The sequence below is a fragment of the Fimicolochytrium jonesii genome (genome assembly GCF_025526975.1).
Source record: "Fimicolochytrium jonesii strain JEL569 chromosome Unknown EV422scaffold_4, whole genome shotgun sequence".
Classification (NCBI taxonomy): domain Eukaryota; kingdom Fungi; phylum Chytridiomycota; class Chytridiomycetes; order Spizellomycetales; family Powellomycetaceae; genus Fimicolochytrium; species Fimicolochytrium jonesii.
Window position 1 is genome coordinate 1,474,005 of NW_026515671.1, and position 20,883 is coordinate 1,494,887.

General features: G+C 55.0%; 8 protein-coding genes across 8 annotated transcripts; 2 read left to right on the forward strand and 6 right to left on the reverse strand.

Annotated features, from left to right (window-relative positions):
• Nucleotides 1-261: 261 nt before the first annotated feature.
• EV422DRAFT_493071 (CNH domain-containing protein) lies at nt 262-3,736 on the reverse strand (the record flags this gene model as incomplete). Its single annotated transcript, XM_053067647.1, has 9 exons — nt 262-548; nt 627-933; nt 1,001-1,269; nt 1,346-1,809; nt 1,882-1,949; nt 2,019-2,177; nt 2,247-2,807; nt 2,876-3,427; nt 3,494-3,736. 9 exons carry the CDS (start codon nt 3,734-3,736, stop codon nt 262-264), a joined length of 2,910 nt encoding a protein of 969 aa, XP_052928369.1.
• A 1,885-nt stretch (nt 3,737-5,621) lies between these two features.
• Nucleotides 5,622-7,367, reverse strand: EV422DRAFT_520262 (uncharacterized protein). Its single transcript, XM_053069665.1, has one exon. The coding sequence runs from the start codon at nt 7,252-7,254 to the stop codon at nt 5,830-5,832; it is 1,425 nt and encodes a 474-aa protein (XP_052928370.1). The 5' UTR covers nt 7,255-7,367; the 3' UTR covers nt 5,622-5,829.
• A 753-nt stretch (nt 7,368-8,120) lies between these two features.
• On the reverse strand, nt 8,121-10,475 carry EV422DRAFT_576848 (BCS1 N terminal-domain-containing protein; the record flags this gene model as incomplete). The annotated part of the gene is made up of 8 exons (XM_053073242.1): nt 10,075-10,475; nt 9,906-9,994; nt 9,813-9,835; nt 9,709-9,723; nt 9,602-9,643; nt 9,423-9,532; nt 8,782-9,348; nt 8,121-8,698 (listed from the first exon to the last, which is right to left on the reverse strand). The coding sequence occupies exons 1-8, from the start codon at nt 10,325-10,327 to the stop codon at nt 8,121-8,123; spliced, it is 1,677 nt and encodes a 558-aa protein (XP_052928371.1). The 5' UTR covers nt 10,328-10,475.
• Nucleotides 10,476-10,657: 182 nt separating this feature from the next.
• Nucleotides 10,658-12,697, forward strand: EV422DRAFT_520268 (uncharacterized protein). Its single transcript, XM_053069666.1, has one exon. It carries the CDS (start codon nt 10,836-10,838, stop codon nt 12,411-12,413), a length of 1,578 nt encoding a protein of 525 aa, XP_052928372.1. The 5' UTR covers nt 10,658-10,835; the 3' UTR covers nt 12,414-12,697.
• Nucleotides 12,698-14,348, reverse strand: EV422DRAFT_520270 (uncharacterized protein). Its single transcript, XM_053069667.1, has 4 exons — nt 14,073-14,348; nt 13,701-14,005; nt 13,301-13,592; nt 12,698-13,223 (listed from the first exon to the last, which is right to left on the reverse strand). Exons 1-4 carry the CDS (start codon nt 14,116-14,118, stop codon nt 12,907-12,909), a joined length of 960 nt encoding a protein of 319 aa, XP_052928373.1. The 5' UTR covers nt 14,119-14,348; the 3' UTR covers nt 12,698-12,906.
• Nucleotides 14,349-16,582: 2,234 nt separating this feature from the next.
• Nucleotides 16,583-18,609, reverse strand: EV422DRAFT_520274 (tryptophan synthase beta subunit-like PLP-dependent enzyme). The gene has a single exon (XM_053069668.1). It carries the CDS (start codon nt 18,336-18,338, stop codon nt 16,677-16,679), a length of 1,662 nt encoding a protein of 553 aa, XP_052928374.1. The 5' UTR covers nt 18,339-18,609; the 3' UTR covers nt 16,583-16,676.
• Nucleotides 18,507-18,992, forward strand: EV422DRAFT_565178 (uncharacterized protein; the record flags this gene model as incomplete). Its single annotated transcript, XM_053072280.1, has 3 exons — nt 18,507-18,560; nt 18,659-18,757; nt 18,834-18,992. 3 exons carry the CDS (start codon nt 18,507-18,509, stop codon nt 18,990-18,992), a joined length of 312 nt encoding a protein of 103 aa, XP_052928375.1.
• Nucleotides 18,993-19,592: 600 nt separating this feature from the next.
• On the reverse strand, nt 19,593-20,728 carry EV422DRAFT_618150 (HSP20-like chaperone). The gene is made up of 2 exons (XM_053074028.1): nt 20,048-20,728; nt 19,593-19,965 (listed from the first exon to the last, which is right to left on the reverse strand). Exons 1-2 carry the CDS (start codon nt 20,313-20,315, stop codon nt 19,739-19,741), a joined length of 495 nt encoding a protein of 164 aa, XP_052928376.1. The 5' UTR covers nt 20,316-20,728; the 3' UTR covers nt 19,593-19,738.
• Between the last annotated feature and the right edge of the window lie 155 nt (nt 20,729-20,883).

Sequence of the window (20,883 nt, forward strand, 5' to 3'; positions counted from 1 at the left end):
GCCACAAAATAGACAAGGTGCAGCGGCAAAAGACAAAAGAGGTGTAGGGTGCGTGGGTACTCCAGCACTTCCCCACCAGAGAGGGACAAGAAAAAATGTCAACTATCGAAGTCGACAAGGGGTTTGCGGCAGTGCTCGAGTAATCTAACCTCGGTTGTGTGGGGGCGGGTTTCCCAGAAACGCCGCTATGATATATAAGAACGCTCCAACGCTACCTACAACGGATATGGGGGGGGGGGGGGGGGTATATCCCGCCAAAGTTTAAGCCACAGAACCCCCATCATCCACCCCCTCCCCCTCCCCGTCCCCCACCTCCTCATCATCAAACAGCTCATCCATAACAGCCGCCGTCGTGGAGACAACCTCCCGCAATCTGAACACGCACTGGTATTCGAGCGGGCTGTCCATGACGCAGTGGAGGATCTCCGGATTGGTGTTGAGGGTGCGCATGTTGTGGGTGGGGATGATCTGTTGCAGTTCGCCGGTGCCGACGTGGCGGACTTCGATGAAGGAGGGTTCGAAGGCTATTATGTAGGGGGCGTGGAATGCTGTGACACGGCGGGAGGAGGAAAGGTCAAGACAAAGCTCACGGAGCGAAAGGGGGCGGAAAGAAACCCCAAACTCACCAAAACTAGTAGGATTTCCCAACCAATAAATCAGCGAATCCTCCTTGATCCTCGCTCCAAACCGGTTGATATAGAACCCAAACTCGTCATAACACAGCAAGAAATCTCCGCCGTCCAGACGGAAGATGCTGATTGGTTTCAGCCCTTCACGCTTGCTGACGAAATCCAATTTGTCGTCGTCCGGGTCGATCAGTCCCTGAGGCATGAGGGTGTCTAGGTCGACGATCTCGAACCCTTTTGAGCAGCCGACGCAGAGTTTCGTGCGGAGGTAGTGGATTGAGTTAGCTTCGGCTGGGATGTAAAATTCCTACGAAAATACAAACATGTCAGTGCGAGATTCCGAATACATCGACAACAGGCCCTCATCAACCCACCTTGAAAGTCTTCACCGTCTGCTCCGCGGACGAAAACAGCTTCCCCAACTTCCCGCGTTTCTTACTCTCCCCCGAAATCGGCTCATAGATCTTAACAATGGAGCTGAGCGCAGTGACCCTGACGCCCGAGATCAGGGTGCGATCACTGCATACGCCGCTTTTGAAGAAGTTTGTGCTGGAGGAGACGCGTTCGCCTTTGTGGAAGTATTTGCCGGATTCGGATTCGGGGGAGTCGAGGATGGAGAGGGGGAAAGACCACAGGCATTTTTCTGATGTGATGAACAAACGAAGGTCAGCTACGGTCTCATGGAGTTTTCTCCAGCTCCCATACGTTTAAGAACTCACCAGCCAACAACGTCAACAAATCATGATCCGGCAACACATCCACCTGCGAAATCTTCTCCATATCCAACACCTTCTTGAAACTCTGCTCACCCGCTCCATCCTCACAATGCAGCGGTCCCACATACAACCCTGCATCCGTGCCCAAAATCAACCTATCCCCAAGAACCGTCGACGCGTTCACCCGATTGTGGTAAGGGAACAACGTGTCGAGTAAAGTGACGATTTCAAATTTTTGCTTGGATTCCATGAGGAGGGATTTTTGGGATTCGATTGCTTCGCGCCATAGGCGGCGTTCGGCTTGGTTTGAGGCGTGGAAGGTGACGGTGCCGCCGTCTCGACCGAGATGCGTGATTGTGAGAGGGAATCCTTTGGATGCGTCGGAAAGTGGTGTGATGGTGGTGTGATGGGAGGATTTGGAGCTGATGGAGCTGTGGACGGAGTTATGGACGGAGTTGGGGAGGGAGCTTTGGAGGGAGCTTTGGGTGGAGCTTCCGTTTAGAATGGAAGCAGCTGGGGAACTTTTGGAGGATCCGAACCGTATTGAGCCTCGTCGGCCCACTGAGGATTGCGTGTCGGCTACAACTATCAGCTCCAGTGGTATTGGCTGTGATGTGAAGAAGTCAGTCAGCGTCTTGTTCAGCAGATGCAGTTCACTCAGGAAGCGGATGCTTACCCGCTTATAAAGCTTCCGAGATCCACCCTTCTTCGTCTTCGTCATGAGCAATACGTGATCGAAAAGATACAGATGTATCTCCTGATCATGTCCGTTCCTCCGCAACATCAGAGTGCCTTCCCGAATGATCGCACGTCCAGGTTTCGCGAGTCCCAAGTCCTAAAATTCACAGAGGTCAGCAATTCCACCAACGAACGACAATCTCCCTGCAAACCCCCCGTCACATACATAAGGCTCCCCCGGAAATATCAACGAATCCTGCAATCTCTGCAATTTCAACATATCCTCCGACCTCCCGGCCTCCTGATTGATATCCATCAACACAGCCTTAATAACCCTAATCGCCTGCGGTATCAAAGTCCGATCCGGATGGTGTTCCGCGGCCGCCTTGATAGCCGATTGCAGAAAAAGGGGGTATCGACCAATCCGCGTGGTTGGGCGGGCGAGGAAACTATGAATGGGCAGTTTTCGGCACTGCGGGTCGCGTTCGCATTCTTGGAGGAATTTGGCGAATTCGGGGTTGGTGGCACGTTCTTGGTCGAGAATGTGTTTGGCAAAGACTTGTTGCGCGCCGTAACGGACGTAGGCTTGGAAGGACGGGACGGTGGCGAGGAAGATGTCGCCGATTTTGTCGACGATGTGATTTGCTTTTTGACGTTCTAGGAGTTTTTGCAGGAGCTGGGAGTTGATTTCGTGCAGTTCGGAGATGTTGAGGAACACGCTGCTGATGAATGATTCCAATCTCTCGGCTGGGATGATGAGCTTTTTCCGCAATGGTTGAATGAAGACCTGCAAAAAGGTAAAAGACATGTCAGGATTCAATCGCTCGGGATAGCCAATCCAATCCTAGTCCCTACATTCTCAATCAACTCCAAATCCCCCACAAACTCCTTCTCAGTCTGGATCGCCTCATAGATGATCTCCTGCCGTTTCCGCTCGGCACTCGACACCGCATCCACAATATCCTGCGGGACAGTGGTCGACCACAGCAGCTCCGCCTGTTTCTCCTGATCCCCAAACGACGTCCTACTCGGACTCCTCTCCAGGTTTGACCGTGACGTTGCCTGTTTGAGCAGTCTGCTTTGTTGTTCGAGACGGCCGGGACAAGCGATGCTGTAGCAGAGCTTGTCGGCTGAACATGTGGGGGAGTAGCAGTGGGTGAGGAGAGTGAATACGCCGTTGGGGAGGGTTTCGTCCTTGACGCCCTTTGCTGGTGACCCGGCATCTTTCTCGTCGGTTGAGTCGGCTATCAGCAGTTGTTCAGTCTGGAATTTATACAGTTCGTTCGGGCTGTCTCGTAATCGGTGGTTGTATGTGACGTCGTGGAAGAATCCCTGAGCGTCCAACGCCCTTCCAAGTAAAAGACATAGATTTCGGTCGCTGCTTTTGATGATGGTCGACAGGATATCCTGTTGAAAGAGAGACAATAATCAATAGGTGTGCTACATAGACTGCGAATCCGATACTTGACGTACGACTGCATCCCTCCCAATAAAGCAATCGGTATATTCCAGCGAATCCTTGTACCGACTTGCGGTCGGCACGAGCTTCCGGAAGACATATGCGACTTGGGAAAGGATGGCCGGATAGTATGTAAAGTCGTCGATCAACGCACGGGAGCTTCTCCGAGAGCTATTTCTAGTGACTTCGAGACTGGAGCCAGAGTCCCCGGACCCTGGAGGAGAGCGAGTCAGGCCTAAATCGGAATTTATCAGCATCAAACGGTGGCACGGGCAAACGTTTTGTGAATCTGGCAGTTGTGAAAATACGGTACCTTGCGAGTATGAGGAGAAAATGGCAGCCGGCGGGTATGCTCGACTCATCCGCTGCGGAAGCCGAGGTTCGGCCGGCGGGAAAGCACTGAGTGATTCAACAGATTGCCGAGGTGGCAATGCGGGCTGGGACGCATGCAGATGTTGGCCCATCTGCTGATGGGATGCCTGACGTTGATGTAACTGTCGAGCTAGATGAGGTGCACTGGTAGAACGCTGTTGCGGCGAAAGAGGTGTTGGTGAAACGGAAGGGTATGGTGGTGGTTGGTAGATTTGACTGGAATGGGAATGAGGTAATGGTTGTGGTGGAGGTCGGAGTTGCTGTTGTGGGTAATGCGGTGGTTGCATGCGAGGGCGTGGTTGTTGGATGTTGTGGTGGTATGGGTACGGCGGGGGCGGTAGTCTCTGATCGTATTGTGGCGCAAATTCAGACGGCCGTTGGTGAGCGGGGTACTCCTCCTGCTGAGGCGACATGACATATGGAGCAGCATACATAGGTGGGGGCCGGGATTGCAGGGTCGAGGATCTCTGCGGGATTACCATTTGCGAGGGATGCACATACGGCCGTTGCGGTTGGTTCAGAGGTGGTGCAGGAAACCGGTAGACAGATCCTGGAGGTGGATATGGGCGCTGATGGGTAACGCCGTGCGGCATATGCTGTGGGGGTGGTTGGGAAAACGGCTGTTGACCATGTTGTGGCATATGTTGAGGAGGTCCATAAGGCGATTGGGAATAACGCACAGGTAACGGGGCTGGGCCCGTCGGATAACGCTGAGGCTCTCGCGGTGCTACTATGCCTGGCTGACCGTGCCCTCCGTCGTCCATTCCTCGGCCTCCTCCATAAGCAGGGTGCCCTTGCTCAGTTGCCGCACGCTGCGGGTACCTATAGTCTTGTGGGACTCCGTTGGGTTGGGGCATACCGTTCGGCGGTGGCGGGGCATGCCCGCCATTATGTGCATACGAGGCATAGTCCTGGTACGGCCTATCCATGGTGCCAACCAGACGCCGCTAGGCACAATATTCGGATAGATCTTATCAGGAACACTCCGTCGTCATCAAGTCTGAAGCCCAGAATATTGTTCTGACTAGTAATTAGTGTCGCTGCTCTGCGCCTGTGCCGTCGGCCTTCCAGTAGGGACCAATTGGGAAGGAATTGCCTGTCGACTTGGTGGGACCGGTAGTTATTTCGCAGCCGCACAGTGCGTTGACCCTTCTCAATTACAGACCCGGGCACAGCAGTGCAATGATCTCCAGAATGTCGAAATGTCGTTGCCTGTCGTCGGTTATGGACGGGGCAGTTGGTGGCGTGAGCTGTGGACTGGTGGAGCTGAGCTTCGAATGTCCTTCGAGGGAGGGATATGCAAGCGCCCGTGTCGCCGTTTGTGGTTCTGTCTTCCGTGTGTGTACTGTAACGCCTGTGTTGTTGTGCTGTGAGAGGGGGGAGCTGTGCGTGTGCGCTGGTGGGTCTCTGTGGGCCGCCTCCGTTCTCCGTCCGTTCCTTCACTAGGAAGTTAGAAGCGGATTGTGATTTCTGATGAGAAGGGAAAGAAGCCTCATCCGGCCACTCGTCGGATCAGGAACGCAACACCGGCGCATTGTGATGAGCTCATCCTCTGCAATGCGAACACTTCATGCTTGCCCCCCACTCCGAGACCGCACCCACCAAGTTCCCGGGCGGCGCGCTCATGGATTCAATATTCCACGTGCCAGGGCCCTGAATCAGAAATCCACGAGGGTGCGGCTGATAATCATCCCATTGTGTGCGAAGTGGCGTCCAACTTGATTAATCATCGGCGATCACGTATGGTCCGCTGAATTGGTTCTTGGTAACCTCAATTCTTGAAACTTAATTAAAGGGTACAATGTTTTGATCATTTTCGACAGCCTGATATAGTGAGCATTTTCCGATTGCCGTGTTGCTGCTTGCAGATGCAATGCTTCAGATGAACAGTGGTGTCTAGTGTACATGTAAAAAAGCTACGCCGATCTTGCCTTCCTCCCCCCCTTCCAAGAATCTCTCCATAGACCGTCCCATTCCCTCACAGCTTGGCTTTACACCCCTCCTCCAACCTAAACACCTTCCCAGGATTCATAATCCCATGCGGATCCAACGCCCTCTTAATGCTCCTCATAACCTCCACCGCATCCTCCCCAAGCTCCATAACCAACGCCTCCCGCTTCCCCTTCCCAATCCCATGCTCGCCCGTACACGTCCCATCCAGCTCCAAAGCCTTCTTGATCAATCCATCGCGAAACCCCTCCACGCGTCCGGATTCTTCATGGTTAGACGGGTCAAAGAGCACAAAGCAGTGAAAGTTCCCGTCACCCGCGTGCGCGACTATAGGCGAGGTGAGACCGTATTGTGCGATAAGCGCATGGGTATGGTGCAGCATCGTCTGCAGTTGAGAAATGGGAACAGCAACGTCGGTGGTCAATATCGCGCAGTTGGGTAAATCGGGACGTAACGCTTTACTCGCGAAAAACGCTTTCTTGCGTATCGACCACAGTTTCTCGCTCTCCCTCGCTGAATACCCGCCGAATCTGTACGCGGATACCCCGTGCGTGCTCGACAATGTCTCGCATTGCCGCGAGTCGTTGGCGAGCTGCTCCATCGTCGGCCCCGCAAACTCGAGTAAGAGCGTCGTCACCTCCGGCCACGCTTCGTCGTTCGCGATATTCACGCTCCGGATACACAACGCGTCCATAAGCTCGATCCGGTTCAACGTCGGCGGGCCTTCCAGCACCAGTTTCTGCACATACACACACGCGAGATCCAGGGTCGGGAACTGCACCATCGCCACGCTCGTACACCTCGGTATCCTCCTCAACCGCAAGATCGCCCGACTCACAACCCCCAACGTCCCCTCCGACCCCACCAACAGTCTCGTCAAATCATACCCCGCACTCGACTTGGTAACCCTCTTGCGCGTCGTAATCACCCTCCCATCCGCAAGCACGACCCGCAACCCAAGCACGTTATCCTTCATCGTCCCGTACTTCCACGCCAGCGTTCCCGAACAGTTCGTCCCGCACATCCCCCCGATACACGCCGCGGCGCCCGGGTCGGGGGGGAAGAAGAGCCCGAGGTCCCGTAACTCGGCATTGAGTTCCATCCACCCGACGCCGGGCTCAACTGTCACCGCTAGATCGTCCTTGTGTACTGCGATGACCGAATCCATTTTCGAGATGTCTATAATCACCGGTTTGACACCCTTTTCGGGGATGACGTGGCCCTCAAGTGATGACCCGGCGGCATAGGGGACGACGGGGAGGCGGTGGGTGTTGCAGATGGAGAGGATGGTGGAGATGTCGGCTTCGGATTCGGGGTGGGCGATGGCGAGCGGCGGGTAAGGGGTGTGGTAGCTGTTGTCCTTGGAATGGCGGGTGAGGGATTTGGCGTCGAGGGTAATTTTGGGGCCGAGGGCTTGGAGGAGTTCTGTGATGGCTGCTTGGTGGGAGGTCATTGTTGTGGCGGTCAACCGAGAGGTAGGAGAGGGAGGTTTTCGATAGAACTATGTAGGTTTGGTTGCAGCTCTAATGGCAAAGTCCGCGAGGTATTGTCTGCGGCTTTCCGATGTCCAGAGCTGGCAGTAGTGATTCAACAGCCCAAATATGTATGTATGTACGCTAGGGGGTCGTCCCGCAGTGGGATATCCCGCGTCCCGTCCCGTCCCATCCTGCACGGGACGGGATGCAGGACCGCCGCAAAAATCCTGCGGGAATCCCGCGGGACTGCCTTGACAGCATTTCAACAGCATTTCGACATGGTGGAAGCAGCAAGCCCCCCTAACCTAACCCTACCCTAACCCTATGGGCAGTTGACCCTGTTGAGGTTGGCACTCCACAGGCATCTAGAAGAGTACCTATCTCGGGCGTGCAGACGGTCTTAGAGTCTAATTCCTGCTGGCTAGTCTCGTTTTCATGTTATCAGTTACTAATTGTTTTACTAATTGTTTTACCGTGGTAGACTTTTTAACTCTGATTTGACCCAGATGAGGTTGGCACTGCACAGGCATCTAGAAGAGTACCTATCTGGGGCGTGCAGACGGTCTTAGAGTCTAATTCCTGCTGGCTAGTCTCGTTTTCATGTTACCAGTTACTAAAGACTCGTGTTTGGGTGTGCTTGAGCGGGACCGGGATATCCTGCGGGACGTCCCGCGTCCTGCGGGACAGGACGCGGGACCAGCAAATCCCGTCCCATCCCGCGCAGGACGACCCCCTAATGTACGCGCAGTAACTGTGACACGCAAAGCCTCACAGCCTACAGGAGCCTCGTTCTTTCAGTACAGTACAGCCAATACCAAATACGCCGATGTTCTACTCCACCGCCCTACTCTCCCTCCTTCTCCTGCCCCTGCCCCTGCCCCTCACTCCCCCTCCCCCCAACCAACTCCCCCGAATGCCTAACCGCCTCAACCGGCCGCTTCTTCCACCGCATCAAAAACCCCTGCACCTGCGCAATACTCAACGTCCGTTCAGGCACCGCGTCAGCAAACTCCTCCGCTAACCTCCTCAACGTCTTTGTATCTACCACATCCCCCTCACTATCACAAACTCCCTCACCCTCTTTCCCAACCACATGCGGAAAAAACTGCACAAACAACTCCCTGATCTGAAACCGCGTCGCCAGATCCAGCCACACCCTCACATCCACCCGTCCAGGTCTGATCAGAGCCGGGTCCAGTTTCTCGAGGTGGTTGGTGGTCATGCACAATAATCGGCCTTCCTGGGCGGCTACGCCATCGATGGCGTTGAGGAGGCCGGAGAAGGTTACGTTTGTTGGTGTTGTTGTTGGGGTTGGCGTGGGGGAGGGGGAGAGGGAGGGCGTGCGGGAGATGAAGGCGGCGTCGATGTCTTCGAGGAGGAGGATGCAGCGGGGGGGCGTGTCGACCATTAGTTCTGTTAGGGCTGGTGGGGATGTATGGGAGTAGGTTAGCCGATTTACGATCTCGGGCGGTCGACATTCTTCACTTTGAGCTGAAACCACTTACTCTCATCGGTTAGTCCGCGATTGGCTAGGCTAATTACGTAGATATTGAGCTTGAGCTCTCCCGCAAGGGCTGAAGAAAAGAGTTCGAAATCAATATCTCCCTGCATATCAAGCCGGAGCGAAAACCCGACAAGGCGTCCCTCACCAGTAACAAAACTCGTCTTCCCCGTCCCAGGCGATCCATAAAACATATACCCCCTCCGATACGGGATCCCCCTATCCGCATACCACTTCTCACTCCCCAAAAACTCCCTCACATCCCTCACAACGCCCTCTTTGACGCCCTCATCCAGCACAATCGTGCTCAAGGGTCGGATCGGGCGAGACCTGATCCGGCGCCAGCTGCCGTACTGATCCGCGGAGTAGATCACGGTCCTGCAACGGTCCTTCTCGACCCAGAGCCGGCGGGCTTCGTGCACGAGGGATTCGAGGATGGCGCGGTTGCGGCCTAGGGAGTTAATGGTGAGGCGTTCAGGGAGAGGGGAGGAGGTGGTGCTGGCGGGACCGGATTTTGGGCGCTCGCGGGAGAGCCAGAGGAGGCGGTTTTGGAAGGTGAAGATGTGGGTTCCTGTGATGTGTGAAGGGGAGAAGTTGGATGATGTGATTGATGAGGGGAGTGGTGGCGTGCGCAATGGGTCATACCTGGTGAGGGAAGGAAGTAGACACGTGGCAGGCCGACGTTGGCGTCAGCCTCGTCCGCTTCCGTTTTCTGTCCCGGGCGGATGGATGTCGTGACGCTGAATCGTGTCGTTCTGGCAGCAAGAAGCGATGTTAAAGTTCAAAATCTGTTCCGCAAACGCCAGTTTGCTTCCTCGCGGTACCTCTTCGACATGGGATGGTCGGCAAGGTAGGACATCAGCCAGCTGCAATTCACTAGATGTCAGCACTCTTTCACTGTCCACGTAGTTGCGACGAACCCATTCCTCACCTGTAAGCCTCATCCCTGTTCATCCAGGGAAATATAAGCACGACAGCCATCAGCATGGGTGCAATCCATCTCGAACTACAATCTGTCACGCTAGATGAGCCAACCTGCTCTCAAATTCCGCGCTGACCTTCAGCCAGAACACTTTAGTGAGCGACGCGAGGGACGAGGTGAGCAACGGGCGAAGGTGTGACACCTACAATCAACTGCTTTTGCAGAAACTCCAGGAAGTAACGCCACAGCACGCTAAAGCTCCCAACAGCCGCTCCAACGACCGCCAGCGTCAATCCTGAGAGGACGTGTTCACTTCGCATAAGCATTGAGCACCCAATACTCTCTCCAGAGCGGCTCCCAATATCCCAATAGTACCTCCAGTAGCAAACTGGTTGCCCTCAATCCCCACTTTCGCCGCAAAGCTCTGCACCAGCGACGTCACCATCCCCACCGTTCCATCACCGGCATCGCCAGTTGGGCCCGTCGACAGCGTCCGTAGGAAGGGAGAGTGGCCAAGAATTAGGGCACCGGCGCCACCACCGGCGGCGGAGAATGCCGGATGGCGTGGAAAGCCGCGGAGACCGAGTCGGAGTTGGGACATTGTGCGGGGGTTGAGGCGATGGAGCATTAGGAAGGGGGCAAGGAAGACGGGGCTCTCTGTCCCCCAGGCGGCAATGAAAAACGCTGCAGTCTGAGAGGCCAAACGCTAAACACTCAAGCAGGTCCTTCAAACCACGGTGCAGCCTGTTTCCGTACAGTAATACGTATCCAGCTTGTCCCGCCTGCAGTTCGTTCAACGTCCCAACCCCTTTTGGAGAAGACACGCGAATGAGAGTGACTCACTGACTAGGGGGCGGGAGGTCGGAGGGCGCGGGGTGGCGCAGGCGTGGCGCAGCGAGTGGAGCATGCCGTCACTGGTTTCATCACAAGATTCGGACACCGGCCTTTCCCTTTCCCTGTCAAAACGGTGTCCTTTTCCCTTGCATCATCGCTTCAATAGGCAGCCCCTTCGTGCGTTACTCTCGCTCACTCGTCCAGCAGTCATATTATAGCAGGGCACTGAGAGCACTAGTCGGCCGTCGCAGCAGACGAGGCAGTCTTACCGCTCCAACATCGCCCTTCCCCTCCTCCCCAAGATGACGACCGCCGGCCCGCTGTCAAGCACTAGCACCAGCACATTCCGCACCTCGCCACTAGCCACCACAACCCCCCGCGCAAGAGTCCGTCGAAGCCTGCCAGCCACCGCCAACCTCTCCCTCGCACCCCTCACTCCTCCCCCTAGCGTCACCGTCATGACCGACCCCAACCGCGACGAAATCCCTTTCTCGCGCCACAGACATCGCTCCACCTGCGATGCATGCAAACTCCGCGCGGAACGCATAGCCGAAGCCAAGGCAAAGGTGCAGACGATTCAGGCGGAGAGGCAGCAGCAGTTGAAGTTGGTAGTCACTGCGCGGTCGCCGCAGAAAAGAGCTGGCGCGTTTGATGTGAGCGTCACACCTCCGGTGACGCGGACGCGAAGCAGGTCGTTCACGTCAGTGGCGGCGAAAGTGGATAGCGGGTTGAGAAGTCCGGTGTCGTCGTCGCCTAGGGGGTCGAAGAGTCGGCCGAGATCTGTCGCCGACGTGCCTTTTACGGTGGCTGCTGATGCGGAGCTTAGCGCTGCCGGACATGTCGCAGCAGCAGCTGAGCCGGCGGGTACGGACTTGCATGGCCCACGAGTCCTTACACCTGATGCTCAGGCTTCCGTGTCCGTTTTGAAAGAGGAAGAGGGCAAGTCGCTTCTTCCATCCCCAGCCCAATCACCATCAACCGAGCACCTTCCCTATGCTGATGTCAAAGGTTCCGAATCAGCGGTGTCGGCGTGCGATGTTCATATCGAAGGAGCAGCAGTCTCGATCCCCATGTCCATCATACTCCCTGTCGTGGAAGACGCGAAAATCACGGTAGTAGAAGGGCCAACACCTGCTGGCAGCGTACGAGACGTCGATACAGCGGAAGGACAGATGGGCGTACCCGAGTCTCCGGCGGTGCAGCCACCGGCCAGCGCCATCGTTATCTCACAGATACTCCCCATTGCAGAAGGCGCTGAACATAGCATCTTCATGACGGAAGACGAGAAAACTGCAACAATCATCGACTGTCACCACCCCATACCCTTATCAGCAATAGCCGTATCTGACGGCGACTCGATCGAAAGTCCTACAACCGTCCAAGCGGCCCTTGATACGGCAAACAACAACCAAGAAGCGCATGTGAAAGAGTCCAACAACACCGCATCAAACCCATCACCCCAACCCACTCCGCGCCCCCCGCGCCGCCCCCGCGTCGACATAACCAACCTAACCGCCGTCTCCACGCACTTCCAAACCGCCTCCACAACCCTCCTCTCCCTCCAATCCCGCACCACCACCCCCACCCATCTCAAATCCGCATACATAACCACCGCCGAACACCTCACCCACCTCGCCCGCGAACTGTGCGTCTCCTACCGCCCCCCAGCGGACGCGTGCACCGACCCCGTCCTACGCAAGCAGCTCACGACGGATTTGGAGCAGGTGGAGGTGCTGGCGGTGCAGCTGGGGGCTGTGACGAGGCGCGTCAAGGCAAGTGAGGTGGCGGATTGTGATGGAGTTGCGGTGTGTGCACGGAATTTGGTGGGGAGGTGTTTGAGGGCGGTGGATGCGTTGAAGGCTGTGGGGATCAGGCTTTGAGGGTGCGTGTAGTGTAGTGTAGTGGAGGATGACTTTTTCGTTCGGAGTGTAGGGCGTAGGACTGCTGTCTTTTTCTTTTTTACGTGTAGATGCTGTTTTTTGAGAGGGTTATGTAATTTCTTGTAGGCCCTAGGTAGTTTGATATCCCTTGGACTATGTGTCGGTGTACTGTATATTCTTTCTCCATCCCTACGTTTCCCCGACGACGACCGGCGATTGTAATGAACGTATGGAGTTTTCTGCAATCACATATCGGAAAGACGGGTGGATTCGAAATTTGCGGATATCGCTTATGAGTTGATTTTCGGACGACTATATACAGTATTCAGTAACATCAAAAGTGTAAAGAGTAGAGAGCTAGCAACCCACAGCTCATTCGCAACGCAAAAGCGTAAACACATGAGAATTCAAAAAAGATTCATACACGTTCAACCAAGAGCGACGAATGAGGCTAGGGCCATCAGGTACGAAAGAGGGACAGTGATCAAACAATCTACTGCTGCTGCTGCTCAACAACCTCCTTTTCCTTCCCCTCAACCACAATGTACCCATCCGCAGCATAAGCCGGCAACTTCTCATCCGCGTCCATAGTAACAGCAACCAAAACGGGCACCTGCTCCCCAACAGCGACGTAACCGGCGTTCGAGGGTCCGGCGAGGAAGAGGGTGACAATCCGCATGAACGCTGCGGCGACGACGCCGAGGAGGACGCCGAGGAGGGCGGCGAGCAAGAGTTTGGTGATGTAGTGGAGGCCCTGGAACCAGGCGGAGATCTTGCGACCCATGCATGCCTTTTTGCCGTGGTGTTTGCCTGGTGAAGTTTGAGGAGTATGTGAGGTCGGACATATGCATTGCGTGAACTTATCGAGGGAAAGCGGACAATCATACCCATGGCAGCAATAGTCTCCTTCGAGGCAGCGCAAGGCTTCTTGGCTACGATAGTGCCATCCGGGTGGACCTCAACAACATGTTCCATGACATTTTGCTGGATGACTTCCTTCCCGTTGACCTCGTTCACAGCTTCGGCAATAGTGAGGCGAGTCACACCGTCCTCGGAAGTCTGGCCCTGGACAAAGACCTTGAGCCCCACAATGCCGGTCTCGAACGCATCCTTCAATTGCTCGGCGTTCATCATCTTTTGGCCGGCGGCTGTGACGCCCGTGATGACCTCGGCCTCGACCTGTGGAAAAATCAGGGAAAATCAGTAAGACCATTTGGTTGACATAAATCATCAAGGAATTGGCAAATATCTTCAACCATGGTGGTTATCACTTCGCTCGCGGCTTACCTGCAAATTGGACATGCCCATGGGCACCGGCTTGCCGTTAATCAAAACCTCAGCTTTAGGAGTCACATCAAACATGACGACAACATCAGAGATGCGGGTTGCAATGAGGGTCCCATCGATCTTGTCGAGGGAGCCGTCAGCGGCCAAAGCGGCCTCGTTCTTCTCGTCCAGATCAACAATCTGGTCAACCCTCTCTACACGAACTACAAAACGGCCAAACTGAGACTCGTGTTCGACACCGTAGAGATCGACGGTTGTTTGGTGGACGTCGTGGACGCCTGGGACGGGGGTTGCGAGGACACAGGCTGCGGAACGGGAAGTGAGCGTGAGTGGACGGTTCAGGGAGTTGAGGGATGTGCAGGGGGAACTCACCGATGAGAGCCACAAGGGCCAAGAGGGCGGCATGATACTTAGCCATGGTGACTACGCCGAGGAGATGATGGCCCGGAATGGATGAGCAAAAAGGGGACTATCTGAGTGACAAGTACGTTTGAGAGACGAATAGAGATGAGGCTAGGTGTGTTACTTCTGATATACGCTTCCAAAACGAGTGGGAAGCCACAAAGGAAGGGAGATTTGGAAAGAGGTTATGGGCCAAAACTTGGGTTTTGTGAGGCTGGAAACGTCACCACTGCCAAGGCCTCAGAGGGCTCCCCCACATCAAGTCATATCTCATCAAGTCGCGCATGGCGGGTGGCGAGTGGCTGTTTGTCATCGCCACCCCCCCCCCCCCATTTTGACAGCTTGTCAACAATCGGGCTGGATCCAACTGGGATGTGGAGATTTTCGACTGCTTCATGGCATACACATTCGCCCTACCACTCCGGTGCAGCGATGTAGCTAATGAGTCACCCCATCCAGGCCTTCAACCACAGAAAGGAAAGACGAGATTCATCACACTACACATCATTCTTTCGAGCTATCACGCCCAATATTCAATCCAGCCCGCTTCCGCCGCCGGGCACCCGCGATCAGTTCACACTGCCTGTGGACAGCGCACCCCGACCGGCGACGCAATGGTTCGAAACCATCGGTTTGCATCAGATCTCGGGGTATTGAACGATATCGACATGTGAAGCAGGCTCGGGGAAGATATGGACCATCCCATCACTTGGTTAGCGGCAGGATCACTTGGTTAACGTCTGTAATAAAGGGCAGTACAAGGCCCACCTACTGCGGACGACGGGCTCTGTGCCTCCCATTTTGAAGAGGGGCACAACCTTGCCCGAGAAGCTGTGGCGCAGGCGATGGAAATGAATAGCAGGTAAGCATTTTGCAGCGATGATCTTGTGGCACTCTTTGAGAGACACGCACCATGTGAGCTTTAAACCTAATCGAGTTTGAAATCAAAAGGCGGCAGACGAACTTAACACCTCATCGCAGCCATTCACGGGTTGCACGCCCGAGTAATCGACCCGTTGTGATTGAGACGGATGTGATCCGAAGCCCGAGCTCGCTCGGTGCATATCTCCCCCATCTACCGCCAGCCAGCCGTGCGGCACCGGTTTCGCGCGAACATCCGACATCTCTCTCAACAGAAACGCGAAGTGGTTAAATAGGCGACATTAGTGTGGGACGCCTGTTTGCTCCCCCGAGTGGGAGCCAGGGAGAAAGGGATACTAGCAACATGGGCGCTTTTCTTATCGTCTCTTGGAAATGGTGTGAGCATCACCGTCCTTCGAGTCACTCATGACAAACCGGTAGAGTATTTGCGATGGATTTATCGGAGATCAGCGTTGTTGTGGGGAGAAGGCAAAAGGAGGAAATAGAGATGGTGTTAATGAGGACAGAAGGGAGGAGATTTGTTATGGAAACAACAATTTCTTGGACAAGACCCAGAGGCATTCGTGGGGATTTAACCCTTTCATAGCCTTGGCTTCGACAGGGCTTATGAGGACAAGTAAGTACTACTTGCCCGCAGGCAGCTGGAATGGGCCAGAACCTCGCAAATCACATCCTCGGTTTTTTATCACTCAGGAATCTCGGCAACCCCGCATTGCTCCAAGTGTCCGACATCCTTTCCCGGGAAACCAAAGAATTAGAGAGCTACTGATGTCGTTAAGGGAGGGATGAGCGCTGGGAGCGCTTTCATGTCAGCGGGAGTAATAACACACTCTATGTCCTCCCAATATTTGTCTTCAGCTCCTTCTGTATTCCAGTAGATCGGTGCGACGGGCCGCATAACATCAGAAGAGAGGGAGACTATTACTTGTGACATTTACCTGTATCTTTCGTATAGATGAATGTTATCGGCTGTCCCCCTATGCCAGAGCGACGAGAGAGAACGCTTTTGACAGGCTCAGGCTGACATGACGGCGACGAACAGACAAACCAAACCAACTCCGACCGGTCACGTGATGCAGGGTGCACGCCCATTTTTCTCGCTCTTGCGTGTTCTCAACTCGATCTTCTCTTGCGAAATCGTCAGGCCGTCCTCGCAAAATCTATCCCCAGATCAACGACTACCCACCGAATCTCATCCCTCGAAGCACTTTGTACTCTGGAAAGAAATGACGATTCACATCGTCCAGCCCATCGGCTTCACCCCTTTCCACAGTATCACTGCTCCCGAAATCGTCCCCCCCTTTATGAAAATCCGCCTGGCATGTTACTCATCCAACCAGTCCATAACCCCACGTTGGTTTCTCGAGTGTCAAACCAGGCGAAGAGTAGACCACAACACTGGAGCGGGCCGGCGGGAGTGGTCCTGGCGTTCTTCTACGGGAGATGTCGGGATACTTTCGCTTGAAGATGTCGAATGCTTCTTTTGGAGCTTGTTCGTCTTCGGAGGTTATTGCCCTGCACGGACATTTTTTGATGTGATTTTACGAGATATGGATGGGAAGGGAAAGCGATGAGATTCAGGAAGAGATGTTGGTTGAAAGCTCTCTGGCATCTTTGCTACTAGCAATAAATCTCTATTGAAGTACATAATGTGCATTGTCACAGGACGATACTCTAAGCGGGACCCTATGCTTAGGCAGGGAACTTCCCTCCACAGATGTTATCAATCGCCTGCCTGACTCTCTTCAGCGCAACAGCCTTATTCCCACCCTCCGTCGGGATATCCAAACACCTCGTCGGCAACCCCTGCAAAGCCACGAGTCCCGCCGGCGCAATGTCCGCATATGTCACGGGCTTAAACCCGTTCTGCTTGGACGTCTCCGGCAGCGGCCGCTCGTTGATGGCGGCGAGGATGGCTTCGGGGAACTTTCCGGGACTGGCGGTCGAGAGACAGGCGGTGTAGGTGGCAGATGCGGCAAAGTGTTCGGCTGCCACGACACCGACGGCGGTGTGCGGGTCCAGAACGTAGGGCGACGTTCCGGGGTCGGTGGTTGCGCCTTTCGCGTACTGGTGATGGTAGTAGCGGTGGATAGCGTCCGACGTGAGTTCGTCGGATGTGCAGAAGGAGGTGAACAGCTCCCTCGCGCGAGCCAGCAGGTCGCTAGGCACTTCGAACCCGCCCTTCTCCTTCAGATCCGTCACCCATCGCGTCACTGTTTCGCTCGACTTCTGCGCCTTCTTCTCTTCCTCCTCCTCGTTCGCACTCGCCTGTCCGCTGCGCCCGTCGCCTTTCGCAAGGTACCAGATGAGACGCTCGAAGTTTGAGCTGACGAGGATATCCATTGCGGGCGACAAGGTCTGTTTGACCTCTTCGTGGCCGTTGGCGGTGTGTCGCTTCTCGTACTTGCCCGATTGGAAGAATCGGTGCAAGATGTCGTTTTCGTTGGTAGCGACGATGAGCTGGGCGATGGGAAGTCCCATCCTGACAGCGTAGTATCCGGCCAGGACGTCTCCAAAGTTGCCGGTGGGAACGCTGTACTGGATTGTCGGGAGGGATCCGGCTGACGCACTTCCCGCACCAACCTGTTTCAGCAATGTCAGGTAGGAGTAGAAGTAGTATGACGTCTGAGCGAGAATGCGTGCCCAGTTGATAGAGTTGACGGCGGCAAGCTGGAAGCGGCGGCGGAAAGGTTCATCCGAGAAAGCCGCTTTCACGGTGTCCTGGCAATCGTCAAATGTGCCTTCCAGAGCGATGTTGTGCACATTTTCATCCAGCACGCTCGTCATCTGCTGTTCTTGTACGGGCGAGATGCGACCCTTCGGATGCAAGATAAAGACATCGACGTTCTTCTTGCCACGCAGACCGTAGATGGCAGCTCCTCCTGTATCCCCACTGGTCGCACCCAGCACCGTGATGGCTGCGCGAGATCCGCTCTTCCCTTGCTTGTTCCGCCTCTCCAGAAAGTACTCAAACAGGTTTCCCAAAAACTGCAGCGCGATATCCTTGAAAGCGAATGTCGGGCCGTGGAAGAGTTCGAGTATGTAGAGGTTGTCGGCTCCGAGGGTTGGCAACTTTTTGAGCGGCGTGACCTCTGGCGTAGAGAAAGTGGCAAAGGAACGAGCAACAATGTCCGTCAAATCGGCATCCGGAATCTCATCGTCGCCAATGAAATTTCGGAAGATTTTGACAGCAATCTCAGAGAACGTGAGAGGCGACCACCCCAGGATCTCTTCAACCGGGATTTGTGGTATGGAATGCGGAATGTATAGGCCTCCGTCGACGGCGAGACCCTCAAAAACAGCTTCCTCGAACGTCAGGCCGGAGGACTTTCCCCTGGTAGATCGGTACCGCATTCTGACTCGACTTTGGTTCAGCCAAGTATACAGGTGTCGGGATAGCCCGAAAGGTTAGAGCTTCAACGCTTCGAAGTAGGAGCTCCTCGAGTGACCGGGTATGGCGGCGGGCTCCGTGATGCTGTGCGCTGTTCCGGTCGGCGGTTCTCCGAAGTCGTAGGTGCGTCTATGGAGTGCGACGAAAAGCTGGACCCTGCGTTGAACGAGCGTAAGGCAGGCGAGGTAAGCGCAGTGCGGCGGACAGAAACGGTCTGAGCTCGTTGGAGGAGGGGGGGGGGGGGGGGGGGATGTCTCGGAAGGACGGACTCTTTGTTATGCAGCGGATTTCGAAGACCGCTCAGCGCGCTGATAATCTTCAAATCCACAGCCAGAAAGTGATGAGTCAGGCGTCGCCCTATCTCTCCGCGTCTCGTCATCGCGTGGGTGCGCTCTCCGACACGAGCATGTAGCCCCACTGAAGCCATCAATAGCCTCGAACACCAGGCTTCTTCTCAGGCAACTGCTGGTGCTTCGACTGCAGGGTTGTCCACTGCGGAGGCATCCAAGGCGAACGCTGAGGACCTGAAGGCCGCTGGCAACAGGGCAATGTCAACCATGCAGTACGTTCATGCCATCAAATTGTATTCGGAGGCGTTCGAGCTCGACGCCGAGTAATCTTTACCGACGAGTATAAGTTCACCTCGGCCCCTTCCCGCCGGGCCGCGCCCCCGGTCAACCTACTCATTCTCTAACTTAGCCGGGGCAGCGGACGGCGGGAGAGGCAACGGGTGGGTGAGGGATGAGGAGACAAAGATGTTGCCCTGAGCCCCGACGCCACACCTTGGTCTCCGGTGCACGCATTCGGGCCTTTCCGACCGATTTCACCATTGCGTCACGCCGTAATTCCTGCACCACATCATCGCATACGTTTGTTGCTGGATAAAAGCATCAGGGCTTCCAGAAGCATTGCTTTGTATGCTACGCAGTCCCGCAGGATAGCGTACTCTGGGTTATTAGGGCGCGTGATGCCGTTGTGAAGTAGAAATCGATGTTCGCAATTGCATCTTGCCACAGTGCGAGGTCGCAACCCTGGCGTTGGCGCTCACTTTTGCTCACGTTGGCGTTGGCAAGCGTCCGGTAATATACTCTCAGCGCGCCCAGCTGTGCAGTTGCATGTGTAATTTTTGGCTTGAAAGGTGAAAGTTTGGTACGACATACCGCAACGAACACGCTGATCATTGCCATCAGTTCCAAATGTATGTAGGCGAGTATGATAAATCTCTCATTCAAGAAACAGAAAAAGGCTCTCGACATGATGCAAAATTGGAAGACTAGCTGATTAAGGGTATGCCTACTCGGGGTCGACCGACTGAGGATGGTATATACAAACAGATACAGAGAGAGCGCTTTCCTACATTGGCTCAAGCAATCTGAATCGACTTGGGTTGGGCCTGCTCAGCCTTCCCGATCTTGATGTGAAGCACACCGTTCTCCATCTTGGCCTCGACCTTGTTGGAGTCGAATTTGCCCATGGGGAGGGGTACGTGGCGCTCGAACTTGCCGTAGTTCATCTCGAGCCACGAGAGCGGCTGGGCTTTCTCGTACGTCTCGGGTTGGGGGCGCTCGCCGCTGATTGTCATCGTAGAGTCTGGATGAAGAGGGAGAGGGAAGACGTCGTCAGTAAAGCCGGATATCTTTCCCACCTCCGACACCAAGCTGAGAACACATACCTTCAGTGAGATCAATCTTAACATTCTCCTTTGTAACCCCCGGAAGATCAGCACAGATCATGTAGCTGTCCCCCGCATCAAGGACATCGACATGCGGGACCCATTCCACGGTAGGCCCAGCTTCAGTCCTCTTGCCGGTGCCGCGACCGCCGCCGCGACCTCCGCGGTGGCGGCCGGCTGGAGCTCCGGGAGCGTTTGCGACGTAGACGGGGAAGTCGCCGAAGAAGTCGTTGAGGACGCGGTTGAGGGTGCGGTCGAGGTCGCCCATGTTTGTGGTTTGGTTTGGCGAGTTGAGTGTGGGTGTGGCTAAGAGCGTTGGGAAGCTGTTTTGAGAGCTTTGAGATTTGCGTTTTTGGTCTGGAGTGCTGAATTGGTGGGAGGGAGAGGACGTTGGGTGGCCCCGGCTTTTATAGCCGTTGGCCTACGGTTCGCCGTTGCTCTTCAGACGTCACATCTAGCTACGTCGCTGAGTCCTCTCCACATTTCCATGGCCACCTTCCCAACGGGGCGTCATTTTCGGTCAAACTGTTCTATCCATTTCGGCCTAGCGAAAATTGGAGAACTTTCCCCCTCTGATGCAACGGTAAACGGGAGGTGGACTTCCCCCGGCACGTATACAAGTGACGGGAATACGAGGAAACTGCCAGAAGGCGCTCGAAAAACTGTCAAACTGTCACTTTGACGCGTCTGAGTTGGCGCAAATTCCGGCATTTTCTCAAAGTTCCGTTTCCGGGAGCCCTCTTCCAAGGGGGCTAAATCTTTCTAGCAAAATCCATTGGCAGGCAGGACGCTTCCTACAAGTTCGGCAACATGGAAACTGCGTTCCGGTGTATCTA